This window comes from Xyrauchen texanus, chromosome 28, assembly GCF_025860055.1.
Source record: "Xyrauchen texanus isolate HMW12.3.18 chromosome 28, RBS_HiC_50CHRs, whole genome shotgun sequence".
Taxonomy (NCBI): domain Eukaryota; kingdom Metazoa; phylum Chordata; class Actinopteri; order Cypriniformes; family Catostomidae; genus Xyrauchen; species Xyrauchen texanus.
This window is the reverse complement of record NC_068303.1, coordinates 21,692,316-21,715,894: the sequence shown is the minus strand read 5'-3', so window position 1 is coordinate 21,715,894 and position 23,579 is coordinate 21,692,316. Positions and strand designations below refer to the sequence as shown.

Here is a 23,579-nt window from a genome sequence, read left to right as displayed (position 1 = left end):
ATATATATATATATATATATATATATATATATATATATATATATATATATATATATATATATATATAGAAAAGAAAAAAGAATTACCCTTGTCCTAAGAACATACTTTAGTGTAATTGGAGATTTGGCACCACATTTTGTTACAAGATATACAACTTTGTGTCAACTAGCCATGGTCTATTTACACCACTATTGTCCTACAACAAAATATTAATATAGTAAAACCTTCAAGAGAAAATTCTAGGCCGTTATATTGTGTGCATTATAAGAATGTAATAGAACTGTCTAAAAGCATAGCGTTGCTATCCAGTATAAACACCACTGGACCCTAGGTTATACACAGGGCAATTGTGTATAATCACAATCCCCTTTAGATCAATTTTGTCATGGATTACAGAAAACTAATCATGCAAGTAAAATATTAAATTCTCTTTTTATATAACAGACTTTAAATATTGGCGATTAGCTGACCAGGTTTAGATTTCGACATGTTTGGGTTTGCCAGATTTCAAGAGGTGAAATCCCCCCAATCAGATGTTTAAACCAACACTGTTTGGAAATATTTTGCCAGTGTGACACTTTAGCTGTGCAATCTGGCAACCATGAGCACGCGAGCTCTCTCTCCACCATAAAAGGCACCTTTTTTCTGAATTCACCCGCACCCGGATTAGAGATGGGTTGACCTGTCCTTCTCAGTGTTCACAAGAAACGTACGCCACTGAAGGTAATGCAAGATTTCAAATGTTTCAATGACTTGCAGAAATGGCAAAGAAAACATTTAGAGGAAATCTTTTTTTTTTTCTTTAAAAAAAGATAGAACAGAAGGTAAGATGACAAGTGTACTTTACAACATGAACATATTTTTAATTCAAACAATTTTCAGGGTTTCGCCTATAAAACGCTTTTGTGTGTAGAACAGCTTTTTCATCTCTGTTTGAGCATCATTCATATAAACAGCCCAAACTTCCATTATAGTTCCGTTACTGGGATTACGTGTGTTTGTTTCTTTCATCATAACATGGATAAAAAAATGCTCATTAAAAGCTGAAATTCTTGAAATAATACATGTTAGCATGACTGCAGAATTATCTTTTATTGTTATTTCTTTAAATAAACATTGAAACAATTGTACTAAAATATGATTCATTTAAAAAAACGCTTTTGTCCACAAAATTGAAGTCATGTGGTGTTAACACGCATTTGTTGTTTATAATGACCATAAAACAGAGTGGACACCTTGAGACCCTCAAGACAGCGTGAAGTTCTGGTCATGTGGTGTAACCCTGATAAAATGTAGTGATATTTTTGACTAATTAATATATATATATATATATATATATATATATATATATATATATTTTTAAATTAAAGATTAAGTCATTTATCCTCTCATGTATTCAAGGTGCAAAGAAATTATTACATTACCTTTTACTCTATGGTTAGACCACATGACATTTTTAAAATGGTAAATTCTTTTGTAGAAAATTAGGTTTTCAAACATGTTTGAGACCAGACTGAACAGATTACATTTAAGAACTTGACACGTGTTTTAATTTAAACTAGATTTTTAAAAACTCCTCAGACAACCTTATTTGTCAATGACCATAAGCATTAGCACCCCCTCCCCCACTATAAAAAAATATTGACACCACCATCCCCATTGAAATTGTTTTACAAATCGACCACTACAGAACCCCCAAACCTTTATTTTTTATCCTAGTCTTTTTTTTTTTTTTAACTTGCATATATAAACGGAGTAGACCATAATTAAACCACTTTATTTTTGCATCCATGGACTTCCTGGAGAAGTCATGAATTGACAATGTTTGTGACAATCAACATCTTTTTAAAATAATGTTCAAGCAAAGCTGTTTTCTGGAGACCACACAGACATTAAAGTTCTGAGACAGGGATGTTTACCTGTTTGATTTATTTCAAGATGCGACCTTCACCTGTGTATTCCCGTTCCCAATAGCTTAAGAAATCAAGACACCTTATTTACAGCACATAGTACAGAAACTCATAAGGAACATTGAGAGAGAGAGAGAGAGAGACTTCAAGGTTAAAACAAAAACACAAGGTGTCTGGGAGAAAAACGTGCAGAGAAGTCACTTGAAAATCTTGACCATCCAAATGTGCTTAATCCCGCTACAGATCTTCAGAGTAAAGTGAGCATTTTTCCTTATTAGTGATAACCAGACACGGCTGTATTGTGCAAAAATGTGTTGGTTGGGGGTGTGTGGTGGGAAATTTTGCTGAGTATACAAAGGTGTTAACAATACAGCTCTGAATCCCATTTCAAAATCTTAAAGGGATAGTTTATTCAATAATGCAAATTCTGTAAATCACATCACACTCATGTTGTTCCAAATCCATATTTTCTTCTGTGGAACACAAAGAGAAATGATGTTACCTGTTACCATTCACATTATTTGTATGGCAAAAATATGCAAAAAAGTAAATAGTGAATGAGACTAAAATACTTCCACACATCTCCTTGTGTGTTCCATGGCAGAAAGAAAGGCTGGTTTGGAACCACATGAGGATAAGTAAATTACAGAATTGTCATTTTTGGGTGAACCATCCTTTTAAGTACAGGGGTGAAAAGAAGTGGTAAAAACAAGGAGCTTACGAAAAAAAAACCAAGAGGGCAACTGCCCTTATTGTGATTTCCTGATTTCTGCAGCATACTGACAAGATAATTTAGACCAAACAAAAATCTGGCCACCCTTCGCTATGTGTTACTCTCTTGATTTCATTCATTTGCATATGCAAGCCTTTAAAAAAGGACCACTCGCTCAAGTTCTTACACTGGTAATGACATTTCGAACAGCCTCATTGCCGTAAAGCAACAAAACAAGTCCAGTAAATGCAAGCAATTCAACTCTAAGGCATCATGTGAACTAAAAATACATAAATCAAACTCAAGAGAAAGAGTGTCTTTCCCTCACTTACAGACAGAATGAAACTAAAGCAAATCTCTGAAAACCCTGGATAAATTAGCATACAAGTTTCACAACAAAGAGCAAAGAAACACAAGAATACTGAAGTCATGATTAAAATGCTTGTACTCACAATCACATACACTCACAGTTCCACTTTTGTTTGTTTGTTTTGGCTCAGTTTTATAACTGGGTCTCTTTTTGAATGTGACATTGATCAGTGGAAGCGGATTACAAATATTGCATTTCCTTGTGAGGCCACATCCACACACAGATCGTCCCGTTTGTCCGTAAACATGGGGTCGACAGGCAAGGCATATGTAAGATACATCCCTCCATTTAAATCAATACAACATACATTATTCTAACACTTTCTAGGGCAAAGAAATGGAAAAAAATTCTATAGCATTTTTTTGCATAAAAGGGATAAAATCAAGAATGACACAGAAAGTGAAAGCTACCAAATAAAAATCTAGATTTAAAAACAGTAATAGCTTTTGTATCCATGTAACTTAAAAGCTATTTTGCTTTCACAGTCTGAAGGACCAACACCCAATTGAGTGGACCCTACATGGAATTCTGGGGTGTTAGAAGAGGGTCAAAACAACTGACATTCAAGAGGGCCCATGTGCTGAAGACCTCAACTGTTCTTTTTTCTTCTTCCCATATTTATAATGAAGTAACCCCAAAGCCCTGGCATAAGATGCAAATTTCCCAACATTAACGTTTGCCATCACACCATCGTGCGCTGGCTCATTCTGCAAACAGCAGCCGTTTACAACTCGTCTTGTAGCTCTCTTATCACAATATACAGCGTATTGAAGAACTGTGTGTATCAGCAGTCAATAGTCTATATTTTACACCCACAGGGATTTAACTGTGGCCTTTCTACTGCATATCCTGCCATGACCTTACAGACATGCAACACAGTATGCTTGTGCAGTTGAGCGATTTGAACGGTTTCAGAACTGTCTCAGAATGGCTTGCAGGGGCAGAAATGACCCACAGTCAACAGAACAAGTCATATGGTTACCATCTTCAAAAGTATCATGTGCGGCTGGGGTGGGGTGCTTTAACAAGTAAAATAAGGGGTTTTCAGGGCCAAACTACAACTAAACCCCAATGTTTGTATCGGGGAGGAAAAGAGAAAGGGAACTGTGATTATAGAGTCATTCTGGCTCTGTTACATGATGGGAGGGTGGGTTTTAAGTGGGTTCATGAGGTGCCCTGTCTCTTTTGCTGCTGAGCTCGAATCAGCTCCAGTTGCTTCTTGCACTGCTGGTAGTAGGTGGACAGACTCTTGTTCTCCTCTAGGAGCTTCTTGTGCTCCTGAGCGAGACGACACGCATTCTGCTGATCCTTCTCATCCTGGTCCAGTTCTGCTATTAGCTCATTCCTATAGAGATAAATGCCATATATTAAAGATGAAGGGAAGGGAAGGGAAGGAGGGAGAGAAACTCAAAACAGTGTTCATGTTAGTTGATCAGTAAATCGGTACCAAGTTGATACAAAAAAAGTAATACCAGTCTTTTTTACAGTATCAGTAGGACCAACTTAATTCAGTGATGCACGTTCAAGCCAGCTGCAATATAAATAGTGAGCAACAATTTCATAAATGAAAACTAAAAAGAGCAGAAAGACATCACTTTGTCTTTACCACGTTTATAAGCGGGATGAAACCAACAGTTTGAACAACGACAGATGAGAGGATTCACCGTTTTCTCTTAATCACTTAAATGGCGTAAAGAAATCTGTGTTCTTGTTTACATGACCTTTCAGTGTCCCAGTTTCTGCAAAAATCCTGGAATAAACGGTTTTCTTAAATGCACTTTAGACTAATAACTTTAGACTGTACTAAGTGATGAATTTCAAGTTTAATGGGTATTTGTGTGTACTTTTTGTAATGTAATACAATAGTAATGTTAACTTGATTGAGAAATACACTGTCTTAGCCACTGTTTTATTTGAGCTTGTTAATACTTATAATAATAACTTCTTATAGCAGTGTGTTCATTAGCATATTCGTTTTTGCCGTGGTATTTGTGAAATAATTGTGAAATATCACTGGTATTTCTAGCAAATTCTGAAATGTTGGTGTAGTGACAACTATAATTCATATCTTGCATTCAGAATTTGACGATTTGTCTTATATTCCTCAGACTTACTTCCTTTGTATGAGAAGAGCGATTTCTGTTTGCACCTTCAGGTACTCCTGTGCCATCTTACAGTGCTGCTCAAACACAGCCATAGATTCTTTGGAGTTTGGACACGGGGCTAGAGGCTAAAAGCAAACACATAACAAATGAATTAATGGCTTATTAATCTGTAATGAAAAAGGTGTTATTTATAGTATACCAGTCATGTTCTGAATGCCAAAAATATCAAACTGTCTCATTCTCAATTTGCTCCCATATATTCATAGCTGAATTCCACCATATAAATAGCATAAAAAAGCCACTGTAACCTAGACTTGATTAAATTAGAGGGCTTTTTTTTAAATCTTTGGAATCTTTTAAGAGAGGAGAGATACTACAGCACTGTGGAACCAAAACCATCGAACCACAGATATAGACAAAACAGTTTCCATGCATGTGCAGTCATATGTCACAATATTGGCGTCCTATTATGCTTGACATTTTCTATAAGACACCTTGACCTAGAAGTGTGTACCTGTAACTGATGGTCCAGGGTCAGGTAGGCCATTGGGATGGAGTTATCTGAGCCATTGGTATCTATGAGAATGAGGAGAACAGTTTCAAAAAACATCAGAGAATCATATGTTGAGAACAGCAACTTGGGAAGAATCTGTATTCATTGGTTATTTATATTTTTCAGATATGAAAGCAAACAAGCCCCCACGCAGTCTAGTAAGCAGCTTTTTAGTTTGTTGTGTAATGCTGATAGTAAACCGTGGTAATCCGCAGAAAGAGAGGGAGAGGGAGTTCAGCAATAAATAGCTCAGTCTTATCCCAGTCCCGGACTGCGACAGTCAGACAGAAAAGAGCCCTAAATCATTGATGAAGCTTACGTAATGTCTGCAGCTCTGCCTGAGCAATTTACTGTCACTGATACTGATTTACATGCCAAGGACGTGAACTCTGAGGTCATACCAAGAGCGTTATCTTCATGAAAGGTCACAAACTATTCTATTCTGAATTACAACATAATTATGGAAATGCTATATTGCAGAGAAAATAATCTACATTTAACGGAATTGTACAGGTTAAGTGCAAGTTGAGATTTATTGGTTACATAGTCATCCGGTTGGTTAGGTGATTACAAATTAATACAATCCCATTTTCTTTTTACATGCTTACTTGTCTGTGTGTTTGTGTCAATGTGAGTGCGAGCATGAGTGCATGTTTATACTGTATCTGTATGACTGTCAGGAGAATAACTGTAGACTCAACCTGTCTTGTCTGGTGTAATCATCCTCACACTGGGGCTGGATGATCTGCTACTGTTCCTGCTCTCCTGTGATTGGTAAAACAATATGTCAATTATAAACGTTGGCACATCAGTGAAAAGCAGAATTTTTATCTTGATTCTTGGCAATAAAGCAGTGTTCCCACACTTTTTTGGCCAATTCATTTCCATGACATTCTAGTAATTTAAGACTACTGGATAGGAGTTATTTTAAATAATTTCACAGAAATTGTTGGGGTGAATTTTAATTTGTATGGCAGGTAGTCAGGTACCAGTCTTTGCAACTATTATTATTTAACTATTATAATACTGTACAAATATCTCCAATAAGTCACAGACACTCACAAAAGCAAAATCTAGCCAATTAGAAAAATATTCGCTACAATATAAAATTCACTACAGAGAGTTCCTTTAGTTACTTAAGATTTGACTAATTTCCATGACTTTTCCAGGCGAAGATAATTTTCAGATTCAGACTATTTTCAGATTCTCTGACATTTCCAGGTTTCCCATCACTGTGGGAACCCTGAATGAGAAATCAAGTTTAATATACATCATGAGAGAGAGAAACTCCTTTAAACCAAAAAGCACATGAAAGTAACATCTGAAATAACAAAAAGTGTCAAGGTTGTCAACTGGACCGTCTCTGCTTGCAATGATCATATATGGACCATTCTACCGAACTGGTGCAAACTCAAAGGTGGAAACATTTAAAATAGTTAGTTCCCCCAAATATATATTGTGCCATATCCTAGGTACAAATATCTAGTAAAAGAACAGTCAGTTTTCATATTATATGTTCAGAATTTAGTGTAATGTTTTTCTTTTCCCAAAATGTCACTACCGAAACAGAAATACACCAAAATAAAAAGGATTATATTTCTCTATTAAGGACTTGTTTCCATTCCCCCTCAAAAAAGTTTTTACAGCCAAATAATAATAACATTTTTTTAACTAATTTCAATGTTCAAGTTTACTAAAAATCTAAATGCTAATTTTCTCTGTACACTTCATGATACAAATTTGTGAGGTCACGAATCATGAAACTAAATATATATTTAATCAATCATAAACTTTTAGTTAATAACTTAATTTTCCTTTATTTATTAAATAACTCCAGGTGTTTCGGTTTTGGTAGTGACATTTTTTTTTGAAAGATTGTGTCATATTCTCTAAAATATTTTGCTTAATCTTAAATGAATATATATATATATATATATATATATATATATATATATATATATATATATATATATATTGCAAACACAAATGTGTTATTATAAATAAAATGTAGTGATTAATTATTAAAGACATAATTGTTTCTATCATTCGCATTTGGAAGGACAAACACTACTTTTGAATTGTCACTGAAGTTAAGGACTGCTTGGTCATAAAGCTTGTTTTCCATAAACAAAAAATAGTTTAAATTAATAAATCAAATGGTTTCAGTTAAAAAAAAATAAAAGTTCAACCATAATATTAGTATTAAACCTTAGCTGTCTGACTTTGAGCACTTTCTTCATAAATTATCCAATTTTAGCTCATTTTGAGCTTAACTCAAAAATGTTTTATTTTTTATCTTAAATGTTACGTTGTATGTATGTGCAACTGTTCAAAGCTTGTAAATATTTCCTTAAAATAAGACGTTGAAGATAAAAAGTTGTCACTGCTTAAAATAATCATGTCCCTACCGAAACAATATTATATTTATCGGTAGTGACAATTTTAGCAAATTTTAGCTTATGATTGTTGGGAAATAATCATATGTATTAAACAGCAGTATCTCCATAAAAACAGAATATTGAAACGAATATATTAAAACCCCAAAAAGTTAAAATGCAGAGAATGTGTGTTTTGGTAGTGACAATTCTTAATGTTACACACTGATTTTTCTGACTTTAGAGCATATTTACTACAAAATTATGGGATCAAACTACTCGACATATGACCATGATGGGCAGATATGCAGTCTTACTTCCTGGTCAAAAATGCAGGGGTGTGTCTAAAATCAGGCTCAACCAATGGAATAAAATAGTTCGTGTTTCGGTAGCGTCATAAAAATGAGGGACAGCATTTTTAAAAGTGCAGTATTTAAGATTCAGAAACCCTTGTTATTAATGACACCTGTAGCCATTAAGTGAACAGCAGCAGCTACCTGTTGCTTGTGCTCGCCACACACTCCATAGGGATGCAAGCGATCATCGAACAAAACAATGACGTAACATACAATGAGGCTGAAAATGATTCACCGCCATCATGCTAACAGATGAGGTAGCATAATTAAAATTACACCGTTGTTTTACTACAAACTTTGAGACCGTATATTATATTTGAATCTCCAGTGCTGGAACAATGCTAAAACAAAGTGTGGATATAGGTCTGACTATGCAAGTCTGTAGTTTGAAGTAATCACTTTTCTTTGCATGATACATTGACTGCATTTATAAGATAGCCGATGTCGGCGTTAGCTAGCTAGACAGCTTTATCAATAGCTGTTAGCTAAATTTGGTGGATGATGACAGTAGCGGTTTAAAAAATTGACTGTACATTATAAATATGCTGACCCAATTCAGTATTGATGTGATTCCATCACAACTGACATTTTGATTTATCGATGCGCTATTGTTGTGTATTGTTGTTTATAATAACAGAATGTATATATTTTCTGTATAAATGTTACACTAACGAATGGAGCTTATTGAATTATTTTGAACATTGTCTAGCATTCATTTAATGTATTATTGTATTTTACCTTGCTGAATAATTACAGATTACCATTACCATTGACATTAACCTGCTTTTTAGTATAAAGAGAAGATCATTGGAATTATTTTAAAGTTACGAAGAAAGGTAGCTTGCAATTCGTCTGCGTTAGTAGGCAAGATCAAGTTAGCAAAAATTACATTGATCAATCCTTATGGCACTATATTTCACATGTTTTGCATTACCTATCCAATAATTAGAATGCCAATTCAGGGCCGGCTTTGATCCCCAAAACCGAACAAAGGTCCCTCCAGGAATCAAATGCCCTGCCGATGTTCATTCTAGTTTTCGCTCGACCACAATCATTTTCAGATACATTTGTGTTATTTTTTTTTGGCTTACTCTGAATTTGTGTAGGAGTCAGTATTGTGCTGGAAGACGGACGTTTGCAGGACTGTCTGTTGATGCTGTTGAATAGCGGAAGAGAAGCTACTGTCTGAGCCAAGGCTCTTGGGAGCAGGCATAAACGTAACATCCTTTGGATTTTCCTGGCAAAAGTAACCCACTCCCTTCACATGAAAATCAGTCTATAGACTTTAATAGGCAACCTAGGAAGTTACAAGCTGTTCACAAATTGGCAAAAAAACTAATTTTTTTACACGCAAATTTTTATTTAAAAAGTACACCATCAATAGAATCTAAATAATTTACTTTAACTTTAAAATATCTTTTAAAAACAACATTGAAAACAATTAGAATTTCTTTTATTATTTTGATATGTTGAAATTTAAGGGTGAGGGTTTGACAGCCACCTCCTAATTGAAAGTACTGTATATATTGTGATGTTGTATATATTTAGCTTATTATTATCTTAATGCCTTGGGTTTACATAGATCATAACATATTCTTATGACTTATCTAATATCAGAATTCAAATATATTTTTTTAATAGTTATTTTTATTGTGGGACCGCAGTTTGCACCAATTCGGTAGAATGGCCCATATATGCCTGCTTTTGACTAAACTTAGGGTGAAATCAAATGTTTCCCAAGATCACCGAGAATAAGCATGATGGAAGAGATCTACATGATTTTAGGATTTTGGTGTGCAAAAGCACAAAGACTGAGTGTCTTTTGTTGAAAACCACGTCAAGATAAAAACATGTTCTTCCCCTTTTACAAAAAAGAGCTCACATTCTTTCTGTTCTTCATCTGATAAGCTATTGTGTCCTCCTAGTGCATAATTAGATGGGAGAGCTCCTTATAAAATCCTGTCTACGATAAACAGTCATGCAGCACAAGAGATAGAAAAAGAAATAGAGCTTTCTATTACACATGACCGGGATTTCTGTTTGTCACTCCTAAACTGTTCCCAGTTCTTTATAAACTACAACTAATAATGTGAAAGTGATGCATCTTACCTGACTAGACTCCGTACCAATGGCAGGAAGATCCTGCACTGATCTGCGTCTATGAGGCTCACAGGATGCTGTTAAAAGAGAGGGTTGAGACAGAGAGAGAAAAGAAAGGAATCTGATAAGTCTTAACGGTAGTGTACGTGCTCTAGCTTCAGGGCTAAAGCAAGAGGGATGTGACAGACAGCTGCTCTGATTAAATCCCCAAATCACTACTATGACAGCAGCTCCTCTAAAGTAGCTTTCACTTGACCAAACCCCTTACAAGGCCATCCCCGGAAAATATACACACATCTTCTACCAAAAATGGCACACCACACCACACCTACAGAATCACACAGACCTCTGTTGATTGGACAGCTCCTATCAAAGCATGATGATTGTTTTTGGGATGTATAGGTTAATTGTGGGTGTCTGTTTATGGTAAAAAGAGAAGTGATAGGAGCTGTGCACTCAATGACTATTATAATTAAAATAATATTGAACACAATTAAAAGAAGGCCTATAAACAAACTCAGTCAAACAAAGCTAGTTAAAAGACAAACTATAACTTTGGTAAAGCATTTAGAACAGTTCCAGCAGAGGTGAAATGTAAATATTAATGATAAACTGTAACAACAGGACTTCAGTGGGTATTTTACTTCGAAATCTGTGTAGAATTTACTTTAATATCTGTACACGTTCTGCAAATGAATATTTTAGATGGAATATTATGGGCTAACTTCAACTTAACTTTATCGACAACAACCGTGGCATGCTATCGCTTACCATATCATGCTCACAGCACCAAAAATAAACATCTACAATATAAAACTATCAGTGTTTTGAAAGTAGAACTATAACTTAAGTATTACACACATTAACATGAAACTGGTTTGACAGAATCGTTATATCCAATCTTTCATCTCATGACTAACCAAATGACTATGTATCAGTAAAAAAAAAAAAAAAACTGTGTACATGGAGCAAACTCCAACCAAAAGGAATTTTGTTGGCTACAAATAAACAAAGACTCAAATAGTAAAGTATTACCCCCTCAAATTGATTATTTAAACATCTTAACAGAGTAAATATACTGTATACAGTGTGTATATACATATTTTAGAGCTTGTCAGAATTAACACGTTAACGCATGAGATTAATTAAAATGTTTAACGTGTAAATTTTTCTTAAATCGTGATTAATACATTTACCGTTAATATGGTATAAACACTCGTGTGAAGGCCTGAAACCTTTGTAATGTGTCCGCCCGGAGTCATTACACTGACGCACACTTCACAAACGGATACAGAGCCTTTCTACCAATACAGTCTACAAGCTTAGCATAAAATTACATAACGTGATGTCCCATTAACATTCTCTGGGCGGTACAGTCATAACACTCTATGATAGAGCCGTGGAGGTTATATTAGTAAATAATAGAATCTCTGACTAAAATAAAAGAGCTTCCCTGTCAGAGATCAAATGATTGAGAAAGGAGCTCTAAGCACTGTAAGATGTACAAAAAAAAGCCAATATGTGACTTGGTGCATTTTAATTACCAAAGCAGCAAGTCAAATGCATCACCAAAATGCAGAATGAGATGTTTTTGTCTGGAAGCACTTTTCATGGTGAGTTCAAAGCTTGATGCTGTGTTGACGCTCTGACACGAATCATGAAAGCAACATCATGATTGCTGTAACAAAGTGGATAGCCACATTCTACCAGCAGATTATTATTGCAGAGGATGAGAGTTTAAGAGATTTAATGCCCACTGCAATGAAGATGGGGGACTAGTTTTTTCAATTAGTCAAATTCCCACTTAAGACTTTAGGAAACATTAAATTTTACTCTAATTGGTGCTATTTTAGTGCATTTCTTGTGGAAGTTCTTTATTAAGATGGAAACAAATGCGTTCAGATTTTTTTTTAAATCTGCGCTTAACTGCCAAAAATTATGCAATTAATCACAATAAAAAATCTAATCTACTGACAGCACAAATATATATGTGTGTATATATATAAATAAATACACACACACACACACACACAAAGTCAGAAGTTTAAAAACAACTTAACAAAATACATTTAAACTCAGTTTTTCACAATTCCTGACATTTTATCGTAGAACTCATGATGCTGCTACCCCTATGCTTCATGGTTGGATCGTGTTCTTCGGCTTGCAAGCCTTACCCTTTGACAATGGTCATTATGGCCAAACAGTTCAATAGAGTTGTTTTATCAAACCAGAGAACATTTCTCCAAAAAGGAAGATCTCTGTCCCCCTGTGCACTTGCAAACTATATTCTGGCTTTTTTATGGTGGTTTTGGAGCAGTGGCTTCTTCCTTGCTGAGCAGCATTTAGGTTATGTCGATATAGGGATCATTTACTGTGGATATAGATACTTGTCTACCAGTTTCCTCCATATTCACAAGGTACTTTGCTATTGTTCTGGGATTGATTTGCACTTTTCGCACAAAACTACATTAGTTTATAGGAGAAAGAATGTGTCTCCTTCCTGAGAATACATCCACAGGTACACCTCCAATTCAGTACACTTCTTATCAGAAGCTAATTGGCTAATTGCCTAAAGGCTTGACATCATTTTCTGGAATTTTCCAAGCTGCTTAAAGGTACAGTTAACTTAGTGTATGTAAACTTCTGACCCACTGGAATTGCGATCTAGATTAAAATTAAAAGTTAAACAATCTTTGGAAGAATTACTCGTGTCTTGCACAAAGTAGATGCCCTTAATGACTTGCCAAAACTATAGTTTGCTAATATTAAATCTGTGGAGTGGTTTACATACACTGCAAGGCAGTGGTGGCTCAGTGGTTGAGGCTCAGGGTTACTGACCAGAAGGTCGGGGGTTCAAGCCCCAGCACCACCAAGATACCACTGTTGGGCCCTTGAGCAAGGCACTTGCTCAAGGGCCCAGGTTGCTCCAGGGGGATTGTCCCTGTAATAAGTGCACTGTAAGTCGCTCCAGGGGGATTGTCCCTGTAATAAGTGCACTGTAAGTCGCTCCAGGGGGATTGTCCCTGTAATAAGTGCACTGTAAGTCGCTTTGGATAAAAGCGTCTGCCAAATGCATAAATGTAAATGTAAGAATTTAAGTGCATTACTGTACATGCGCTTTTGCAAAATAAAGGAGTCAATATTATTTTCTGTGGTAATCAACAGCATGCCATAGATACTGCCGATAAATCTCAGCTTGCATTTAACCTGGAAAATGACTATAAAAATGTAGATTATTATCTTTATTATATAATCACAAAAAAAAGCCCATTCAAGAACACTATTGTGTGTGTGTGTGTGTATAGACATATATATAAACAACAAAGAACAAGGCAATAATAATATTGAACATGCTGTTTACTTTCATGATTATTAATGATTGTCTTCAATGGAGGTCAATTCTATGTCAAAATGAATGAGCATTACAAAAATGATTGACAGGTTAAGAGCATGCATGCAGGAGGGCTACATTTCAGATCCCAATCATATTTTCTTATTGTTACACCAAATTAATAACCTCTTCAACATGCAACTCCTGCTTTGAACAATTTGTCTTCCCACTCTGCTATTGTTTACTGTCCCTATTTTCTTTCAGCTTTATTAGGAATGATGATAATAACAGCGATGACCATCAATGTAAATGAGATTTATCAAGAACCATATCCGTTGAATTAATAACACGTTAATTAACGGGTGTGTATGAAGCAGGGAAGAACAAAAAGCAGAGCGTTTGGTGATATCCTTTCTGCAGGCGAGACAAAGAAGACCTAAATGTAAATTAATGACTACTTAGACAGAGAGAGACACTGGCTGATCCTCTTTCACCTGCTACAAAGCCAAAAAGGAATGGAGGCCACTGAGACTGCATATCAATCCATATCCACATCTCCATCCACACTCACCAGGTGCTGATCATGAGCATTACTTTTCTAAATATATTAATCTATTTTAAATTGTTCCATTTTAATGTTAGAAAACCTAGATTCAAAACTGAGATGCATATGTAATTCCAACAGAAGTCTATGCTTATTTAAACACCCAATTTCAAGTAGTTTTACTACTCATTTTTACAGTAGAGCTTTTGGTGTGGACCAAAGTCCATTTGACATAAAATTTTGGTTAGTTTGGTTGGTATGCTTGACTGTATTTTGGCCAAGAAACTATGCCAGAGTCCACTTGAAAATGGGGGTGTGGGACAGGGTTCCTAATAGGTATGAAAGCAATGGACCCTAATTTATTAAAGCTAACTCCTTTTGATTTTGTGTAATTTGTTAGAGTGTCACACAAACATATTTTCTAGATGAGTAAAAGGTGCAATAATAATCTGATGCCCTTCAAGCAGAGCAGCAAATTCTGCTTGTCATCACAGAAATTGCAGAACTCCCAATCTTTAAATGTTTTGACATATATCTGCTACAAACAGATGCAAGATCCAATTGGTGCATCTAAAATTTGGTGTGGAAAATTTGAAGAAAACAACACTTTCCGTTTTTGGTGCCTTCTCATTACCAAGATACAGTGACAAACAGAGTCAAAACATACAAAGTGAAAAATAGACCAACAGGGGAGGGGATTGGAATCAAGCTTCAGTTCAGACCAATCCATGTGACCAAGAGGTAAAACAGCCCAAATCACCTTTGCTAGTGTGTATAAAAAAATATATATTTGTCATTGTTAAGGCCAATTATCTTGATTTTTTTCATGAAAAGGGTGTTAAAAGAAAATGCTGATCAGCACCTATTGGTTGGAGGGAAACATGAGAAGGGAGGGGGTCCCATGACCTGTTGTACACTACAATCAAAAAAGACCAGAGAGAAAGAGAGGGGGAGTGACAGAGAGAGAATATATTGGATTTGGTGTTACTCCAGAATGACTATGCTCCATCAAATCTGACAAGCAAAACAATTTAAACTAGCTGGAAATAAGGTAGAAATAATCTAAAAAAAAAAAAAAAAAAGAGCGTATTCAGGATAAAATCAGTGAATCAAACACTGCACTAGAGTTATTACCACAGTTTCATCAGTAATTGTGGCAGAGGCTAAATGGAAAGTTAACCCAAAAATGCAAAATCTGTCATTTTCTCGTCCTCATGTTGTTACAAACCTGTAGGACTTTCTTTCTTCCGTGGAACTCAAAACGAGATGCATATGTAATGTTATTGCTTAGTCACCTTTCATTTAAAAGATGCAATGACAGTGAATGGTAACTGAGACTTAACAGTCTGCCTAATATCTCCTGTGTTCCACGAAATGAAGTCAGTTATGCAGGTGAGAAAAAGAAGACACAATTGTTTTTTTTGGGGCAAACTATCCATTTAATAGAGCATCAGTATGATTTGCATGTGCCCAACACAAACTTATAGGTTTAAGGAAAATGTTTAGATAAGGACCATGCATTTAGGCCTTGAACCTTTTTCTACTCTCAGAATGCTTCAAGCTGTTTGCGGTCAGGAAAAAAGAAAAGAATACATCCTGGAGTAACAGCCAATGTGGGCTCATGCGTCAGTGACGCCCTGCTCTGATTAGGAGCTGTTTGCTGGGAGCACCTGGACTCCCGGTACCTGTAACGATGATCTTGGGAATGTCCAGAATGGTGCCATATGAAGCTGTTTTACGGTGGCCTCGCTTATATTGTGGACGTGCTGCAAAAACACACATACAGACGCATGTAGCGACAAACACAGACATGCAGACTATGTGTACTGAGACAGAGTGTGGCAGACGTAAAGGCAGGCTGGGTTAGGGGAGTCTCTCCGTTCCTGCATTAGCACATACATGCAACATATTTACACTGATATACGTACACATCCATGCAGAGGGAGGCAGGTAGGCAGGAAGTCTGTTGGAACTAGAGAATGACATAGCAGTGCTGCAGAAGGACAGATCATAGAAGGAATGGAGGTGCCATGCATTCAGCTAATGAACCATGAGCTCCTTGTGTGTATGTTTGAGTGCAATGGCTGAGGTCAACGGTATACTGCATACTAGTGTGTGCACATTTCCAGTGCAAGTACAGAGAAGTGATGTCAATGTCTATAAAAGGGACATTGTTAGTGGTGCTTATTCTTTGTTAACATGTCAACCTGAGGATTTTAAACGAAAATAAGAAAAACAGAAGTGTGTCGTTTACAAATATATTACTGCTTTGGTCAGTACTGGAAAAAAAATAGAAAAAGTTAAATGTATTATTCTTTTTTTTTATATAAAATGAAAATGGTTTCAAATAGTTTAGCAAAAACAAGCATTTTCTCTCAATTCACCCAAAAATGAAAATTCTGTCATCATTTACTCACCCTCATGTCAACTGAGATGTGCATGATTTTCTTCTTAACACAAATTAAGATTTTTAGAAAAATACTTAAGCTCTATAGGTTCATACAATGCAAGTAAATGGTGGCCAGAACTTTGAAGGTCCAAAAAGCATGTAAAAGGCAGCATAAAAGTAATCCATATGACTCCAGTGGTTAAACTCTTATCTTCAAAACCAATACGATAGGTGTGGGTGAGAAACAGATCAATATTTAGGTCCTTTTTTACTATGAATCTCCACTTTCACTTCCACAGTCTTCTTTTGTTTTTGGCGATTCACATTCTTTGTGCATATCGCGACCTACTGGGAGGATAATTTATTGTAAAAAAGGACTTAAATATTGATCTGTTTCTCACCCACACCTATCATATCACTTCTGAGGGCATGCATTTAACCACTGGATTTGAATAGATTACTTTTATGCTGCCTTTATATGCTAATTGGATCTTCAAAGTTCCGGCCACCATTAAATCGCATTGTATGGACCTACAGAGATATTCTTCGAAAAATCTTTCTTTGTGTTCAGAATAAAAAAGAAAGTCATACACATCTGGGATGGCATGAGGGTGAGTAATTGTTGAGAGAATTTTTATTTTTGGGGAAACTATCCCTTTAAATGTAATTTTTTATGAATTTATGGGAACATGTATATTTATGACAAGCATTTAAGAAGCAAACATTACCTGCCGGAGCAAATGGCAATCTGTGGTCTAGTTCCGAGAGATCAGCACTCATTCGTTTGCTGTCAGAGGGCAGAAAATGTGGTCTACCAGAAAGACTCTCTACGCTGCCCCCTCTGGAGAGAGGAAGACCAGGCCTTAATGGGTCACCCTGAAATACACACAGATAGGGATTTACTTTCCAAATCTGAGGTTTCTAAAAAAGTCACTATCTTTAAGACGGTTGATGTGCTACCTTTGGTTTGTATGGAAATTTGATGGTGTCATTACTGCCAGGTGAGTTGGTGTGCTCCATGTTGATGTCGTTCTTGTTGCTGGTACATGTGTAGTCTACAAATGAGCCTAGATTAAGGCAAATTTTAAATATGATATCAGTATATTTCCAAACTCATCAAAATCTGATCTTGGTTTATCCATTTGTTTCTGAAGTCTAACATCCCATTCAAGTGGGATCATTAGTCACTTGATAAACAATGCCATGATACTTGTGAATTGAACAGTGATTCACAAGTGCAAACTTTTGGCATCCATGATTAGAACATGTAGTTTCTATTTTCCAATAATTTCCTTCCCTTCTCATATTGCCATACATATATAGCAACACGTTTATGAATGTTTTCATCCATCCAAATTCAACAAAATTTCCATAATACTCTCTAGTAGAATTTAATTATAAGCATCTGACAACTTGTTTGATCCATTTATTGTCATCTGAATGCATTTAATGAGATTTTATTGCAACTCCAAGAGGCTTCAACCTTTGTCTGATACTCGGAACATAACCTGGCATTTACACCTCCTCATGCACGGTGAATCGATGTGAGAGCGTTTCATTCACATCATCAGAAAAGTGACACACATAAGGATTGTAATTCATCCATGATCCAGAGGTTTATGCAAAATTCTACAATGAATGAAAACCTTTATACTGTAGATGCACTTCCATTAAATTAAATATCAGTCATAATTTGCTATTAGCAAGTAATTTTAATAGAATGTCTGTCTTGTCTTTCTTTACCTGTGCTGGCGGCAGAGTTACTCTGGCCTTCATCTGAATACTGATAAGGGTACTGAAGAGGCTCTTCTGATCCTGGGAAATACTGGAGGAGGAAGAAGAGATCAGATTTAAGAGGCAGAATAAGATGTCAAAAAAAAAAAAAAAAGTGTTTGGGACGAGTTGCCAGGCCCAGTGGCAGTTAGGGATGCAGCGATTATACGGTTTTACTTATTAACCACGATTATAAATGCAACAGTTAATTTAACCCTAAGAATGATCAAAGGTTAAGAACCATGAAATATTTTTTTACATGTGGCAAAAATATTATATAATGTATAAATATATATAAGAGTTATTCAGAAGATTTTGTAAGACTAAATGTGTAAAACTCTTGTGAATGTGTGGGTAATGGAGCTGTTGCTATGGTTACGGACGGTGGCCACTTGGTGCTTGATGGCCAGGCATAGTGGGCTGAACATAAACTTAAAATTCACGTGAAACTGAAGATTAAACACAAATTCAAAAATACAACAGAGACCAGACTCATATCCACCAAAAATAGCAGCTGTTTGGGAGCATTTAACATGTTGATACGCACCCCTTTTTGAGCACAAACCATGAAAATGACACACCTGTACTTAAATCTTTGTATTTACTGGACCCTTTGGAGTATGGGCACAATTGTAGTAACTTTTGACAGAAGACACTTTGGGCAAGTTTCAGAATTAATATATATTGATATTTTTTTTAAAGTTAGAGAAGTTAAAGTTTAAAGTAATGGAAATATTTTGTGCTGAACATGTTTTTATAATCTAAAAAAACAATAATAAAAGTGCTAAGACAACCCAGAATGTTCTCAAAGCCACAAGTCTAAAGAAGTTATGTTTCAAATTTGAAGATGATCTAACAAAAATGTGGTTCTTGCTAGATTATTTTCTCTGAAAATTGCTGCTGGTGTACAGAGTAAAATTAAGGCTACGCCTTTCAAGACAACACATAATCTGACTGCACTGCTTGGCTATTCTGAATAAAACTACGCCACATTTAAAAAAATAGACTTTGGAGACACGCTCATTTTGTTAACGAGACTCTGATATATAAGATAATATACAGTTTTAAAACACGAATGCTGTTCAGATTGCATAGTTTGTTGAAGAACGATGACGAAGGGTAATTCTTTCAGGCGAGATCTCATGTAAACAATGGAGAATGTATCAATATTTCTCAGATTTATCACTTTTATGGAAAAAAGTGCTATTGGATGTTTTTCAATGAACACTTGACATGGACAATTGACCCAAGTGTGGCGAACTGGATTCATCTCGTTTTCATAAACAATTTATGTAGTCCCGTTTTGATATTGCATGTTTTCATTTGTACTCCAGGCACAAATAACAAAATTTCTGTTTCTGGAGCATTGCTATCGTTAAACAGAGATCGAATATCAATGTTGAACACTTAGACCTTTGAAAAAATGTATCATTTGTTAACATGAATTACATCTATAGAAGGTAAATTATATTGTAAATGTAAGCAGAGTGACGTCACTCCCGAGTGCGGTGAAATTGCTTATCTACAGGTTACATGACTGACTGATATGTCAGGTGTAAAATATGCAGACAGAAGTCACAGAAAGATAAACATTCTACAAATGGGACAGGATACACCACTAGTCGTCCAACAACAAACTAGTAAGTTTAATAACTTTTTGCTGTGGTGATTTTAAAGTGATGAATTAAGATGCAACTTTGTAATGTTTAAGCGTGGTGACAGCTGTGAAAAGTTGCGTCTTAAATCGTCCTCATTATTAAAGCATTGCTTCTGTACAAATTCACCGCATTCAACAATAAATGTCAATTGTAGTCATTATCGGACTTTCCCATAAAGGACTTTCATAATCGCCTGCTGTAAGCAATGTTCCCGTTATTATGCATAGTCCAAAGGTTTATTTGTAAGGTGTCATGGACAATATTTTTATAGAGTCCATTTCTGATTCTTTATGGTGGGGTATCTGACAGACAGTGGATTGCTTTAATAAAACATTGCAGAAGAAAAAAAACGGTTGGATGCTGTGAACTACATGTTGCGCACCCATAATAATCTTACACGTACACTTTTGAAGCATTCTGGTGACACTGAAGCACAGCACTGAGCTCGGTATGCGCACAAGTGGTATCGTTACATAGATTGGAGCGTCTCTAATTATATACCTCCACAAAAACAAAATCACACCATGTCATCCCTAGTGGCGGTGTTGTGTTACCTTCATTAGGTGGGTCATAATCTTCACTATCTCCTCCATAGAAGGTCGCTGTGACGGGTCTTTGGACCAGCAACGAGTCATTAGACTCTCAATGTGCTTAGGTAGGTTTTTAATGAGAGGTGGACGAGTGCCTGCAGAAAGATAGATGACCATAATTATCATCACAAAGTGTTAGCATTAAAATACTATAACCATAAGGGTCTTCATTATCTAGATCAGGGTTTCCCAAACTTTCCCACCAGGACCTTCACACTGTAAAACCAATTGAAGCAAAAAGATTTTTCTATATGACTGCTGAGCCAATAACTTCACAAACAAACTCTGGAGCTGCAAACATGTAGAGAGTAATCTCAGCAGATATCTCAGATAAGGGGACAAGTAGGCATTCACAAAACTCACCGCGGTGCACAGCCCACATGATGCGAAAAGCTGGGCCACCTATTTCATCGAAGGGCTTCCGGCGAGTGATCACCTCCCAGAGAATAATACCCCAACTGAACACGTCACACTTTTCACTGTAGTTACTGCCTGCAACACAGACACACATACAGAGGCATCAGACAGTGAGAACAAAGGCTGAAAGAAAAAAAGAAAAAGCAAGAATAAATGAGCAGGCAAAAAAAAAAAACAACAACATTAAAGTGGTCATGAAGTGCTATTTTTTTTGTAATGTAATTTTATTCCTGAGGTCCAATGATAATGTTATGTTACCAAAACAAGTCACAATTTAATAATATATTATAATTTTCCACTATGTTTTTGCATCTCTGTCTGAAACGCTCAGTTTTGGCCTATGCGTCTCCTTAAAACTTCAAAGTAAACGCCCACTGTTATGATTAGCTAACATCATGTAGCCCCACAAATTCAGCAAGCTCAATCAGAAGAGAATGAACACAAGCTCCACAACATTATAAAACAAAAAACTGGATTTACATAAAATGCAAATCCAACACATTATATCCGAATATACTAAGCTGTTCATCTCAAGCACAACTGTTATCACTCAGCACCATAAACTATCAACCAGTCATAACATTTGAAATATTAATGAATGAAACTATTTACTTAGGCCTAATAGGCCTACGTTTTTGATAGGGTCCAAGTGTTTTCAACTGCTCCGTTCTTCAATGGCAGTTCCTTTGCAAAGCTTGAATCATATTATGGTTCACAAGTGATCCATTCTGACATAAACCAAAAAAAATTATAAAAAAAAAAAAATGCACAAAAATAGTCCAGAGCAGTGAAACTAGACGCACATACATACATACATACAATATCATCTTGCACTGAGGCACACATTGATGGAAACACATCAAAACAGTCAAAGATGTCAATTTTAGTACATGTTTACATACACTGATGAGCTAAAACTTTATGACCACTCACAGGTGAAGCAAATAACATTGATCATCTCCTAACAAGGCCACATGTCAAGAATTGCCTTTCAGAGTTGTAAATTGAGAGCATTTTTTAAAAGCGGTGAGATACATGGCAGCGGTCAAACAGTCTGCCTAGTTCATGGTTATATACAAATAATTAAATATAGTCCAGATGGGTCCCCTTTGGTGTTATGTTAGGAAAAGTTTGCCATACAAGGCTTCCTCTCTTGAACTGTGCACCAGGGGGCGGGGCCAAGGGTGCTATGACGCAAGTCGTGGGATGTGTAAATACAAATGAGCAATGTTTTGTGACGTCACGAACATTGCTCATTCTCCTGTCATTTACTCACTCTCATGCCATCCTAGATGTGTATGACTTAATTTCTTCTGCAGAACACAAACTAAGATTTTTAGAAGAAAATATCAGCTCTGTAGGTCCATAGCAAGTGCATGGTGACCAAAACTCTGAAGCTCCAAAAGCACATAAGACATTGACTAAACTACTTCTAGAGTCTTATAGATTACTTTCATGTTGTATTTATGTGCTTTTTTGAGCTTTAAATGTTTTTCAATTGCATTGTACGGACCTACATAGCGGAGATATTTTTCTAAAAACCTCTGTGTTTTGCAGAAGAAAGTCATATACATCTGGGATGGCATGAAGGTGAATAAATGATAAGACATTTCCTTTTTGGGTGAACTAATGCTATAATGCTTTAACATTCACTGCAAGAAATACTAAAGAGAAATTTTATTTACTTTTTAGTTTTGTCTGTAGTGAATGGGGCAAACAATAAGTAGCTATATATTATTAAATGTTTATCATATCATAATATGTCAGAATAGCAATATTTAAACAACATTTAATCATTTTCATTGGGACATCTGACTTAATCATTTGATTTCTCTTTTGAAATCATTAAATATGGCTGGTTGCAAAATATTGTTTTAGTATTGTTGCAAAACCTTATGTATAGTAAATAAACAATGCAATTTGCTTAAAAAGCCTCTTTAATCTCTAGTAAAAGAGTATTTTTCCATGACAAGGTTGACATTTGCATGGAATTTCTCAAATATAATAAAATCAAAAATGTTACCACACTTTAAGAATGCAAACTATTTCCCATAAGCACATTTTCAACCATCTAAGGGTGGGAATGCCTTTATGTTGTCGGCCCATTTTAAACAGACAAACTAATTTCCTCTCATGCTGCCCTAGAGAGCCTTAATTGTTGCTCTTATTATTCTTAAATTACAGTGCCTCACGCTTCTATGTCTTTACACTGCCTTGCTCCGGTCTTCTGATAATAAGGTTGCAGAGTGACAAATGAGGAGTGCTGTCTCTCCTTAGCACTGGTGGTATAATAGCATGAGAATTCTGCTCCTCCCCAAAAAAAAAGATAACAACCTGCTACTAATTGATGTTTCCTCCGACCCCCATAACAGCTGAGTGCCCCTGAATGTGTTTGG

The 23,579-nt window shown here is 35.8% G+C and overlaps 1 protein-coding gene across 2 annotated transcripts in view; it reads right to left on the bottom strand.

The window, feature by feature from the left end:
* Positions 1–1,721: 1,721 nt before the first annotated feature.
* The window catches only part of map3k7 (mitogen-activated protein kinase kinase kinase 7), a 35,772-nt gene continuing 13,914 nt past the window's right edge, over positions 1,722–23,579 (bottom strand). The window contains exons 7-17 of one of the 2 annotated variants that reach the window (XM_052095793.1): positions 21,130–21,258; positions 20,731–20,861; positions 18,489–18,570; positions 17,706–17,812; positions 17,474–17,621; positions 16,042–16,122; positions 10,491–10,558; positions 6,352–6,415; positions 5,612–5,673; positions 5,107–5,222; positions 1,722–4,337 (exon numbers count right to left, since the gene is read on the bottom strand). In XM_052095793.1, coding sequence (XP_051951753.1) covers positions 4,157–4,337; positions 5,107–5,222; positions 5,612–5,673; positions 6,352–6,415; positions 10,491–10,558; positions 16,042–16,122; positions 17,474–17,621; positions 17,706–17,812; positions 18,489–18,570; positions 20,731–20,861; positions 21,130–21,258 — 1,169 coding nt within the window. In that variant the 3' untranslated portion in view covers positions 1,722–4,156. The remainder of the gene's footprint in view (positions 4,338–5,106; positions 5,223–5,611; positions 5,674–6,351; positions 6,416–10,490; positions 10,559–16,041; positions 16,123–17,473; positions 17,622–17,705; positions 17,813–18,488; positions 18,571–20,730; positions 20,862–21,129; positions 21,259–23,579) is intronic. The other variant, XM_052095794.1, reaches the window with a different exon arrangement.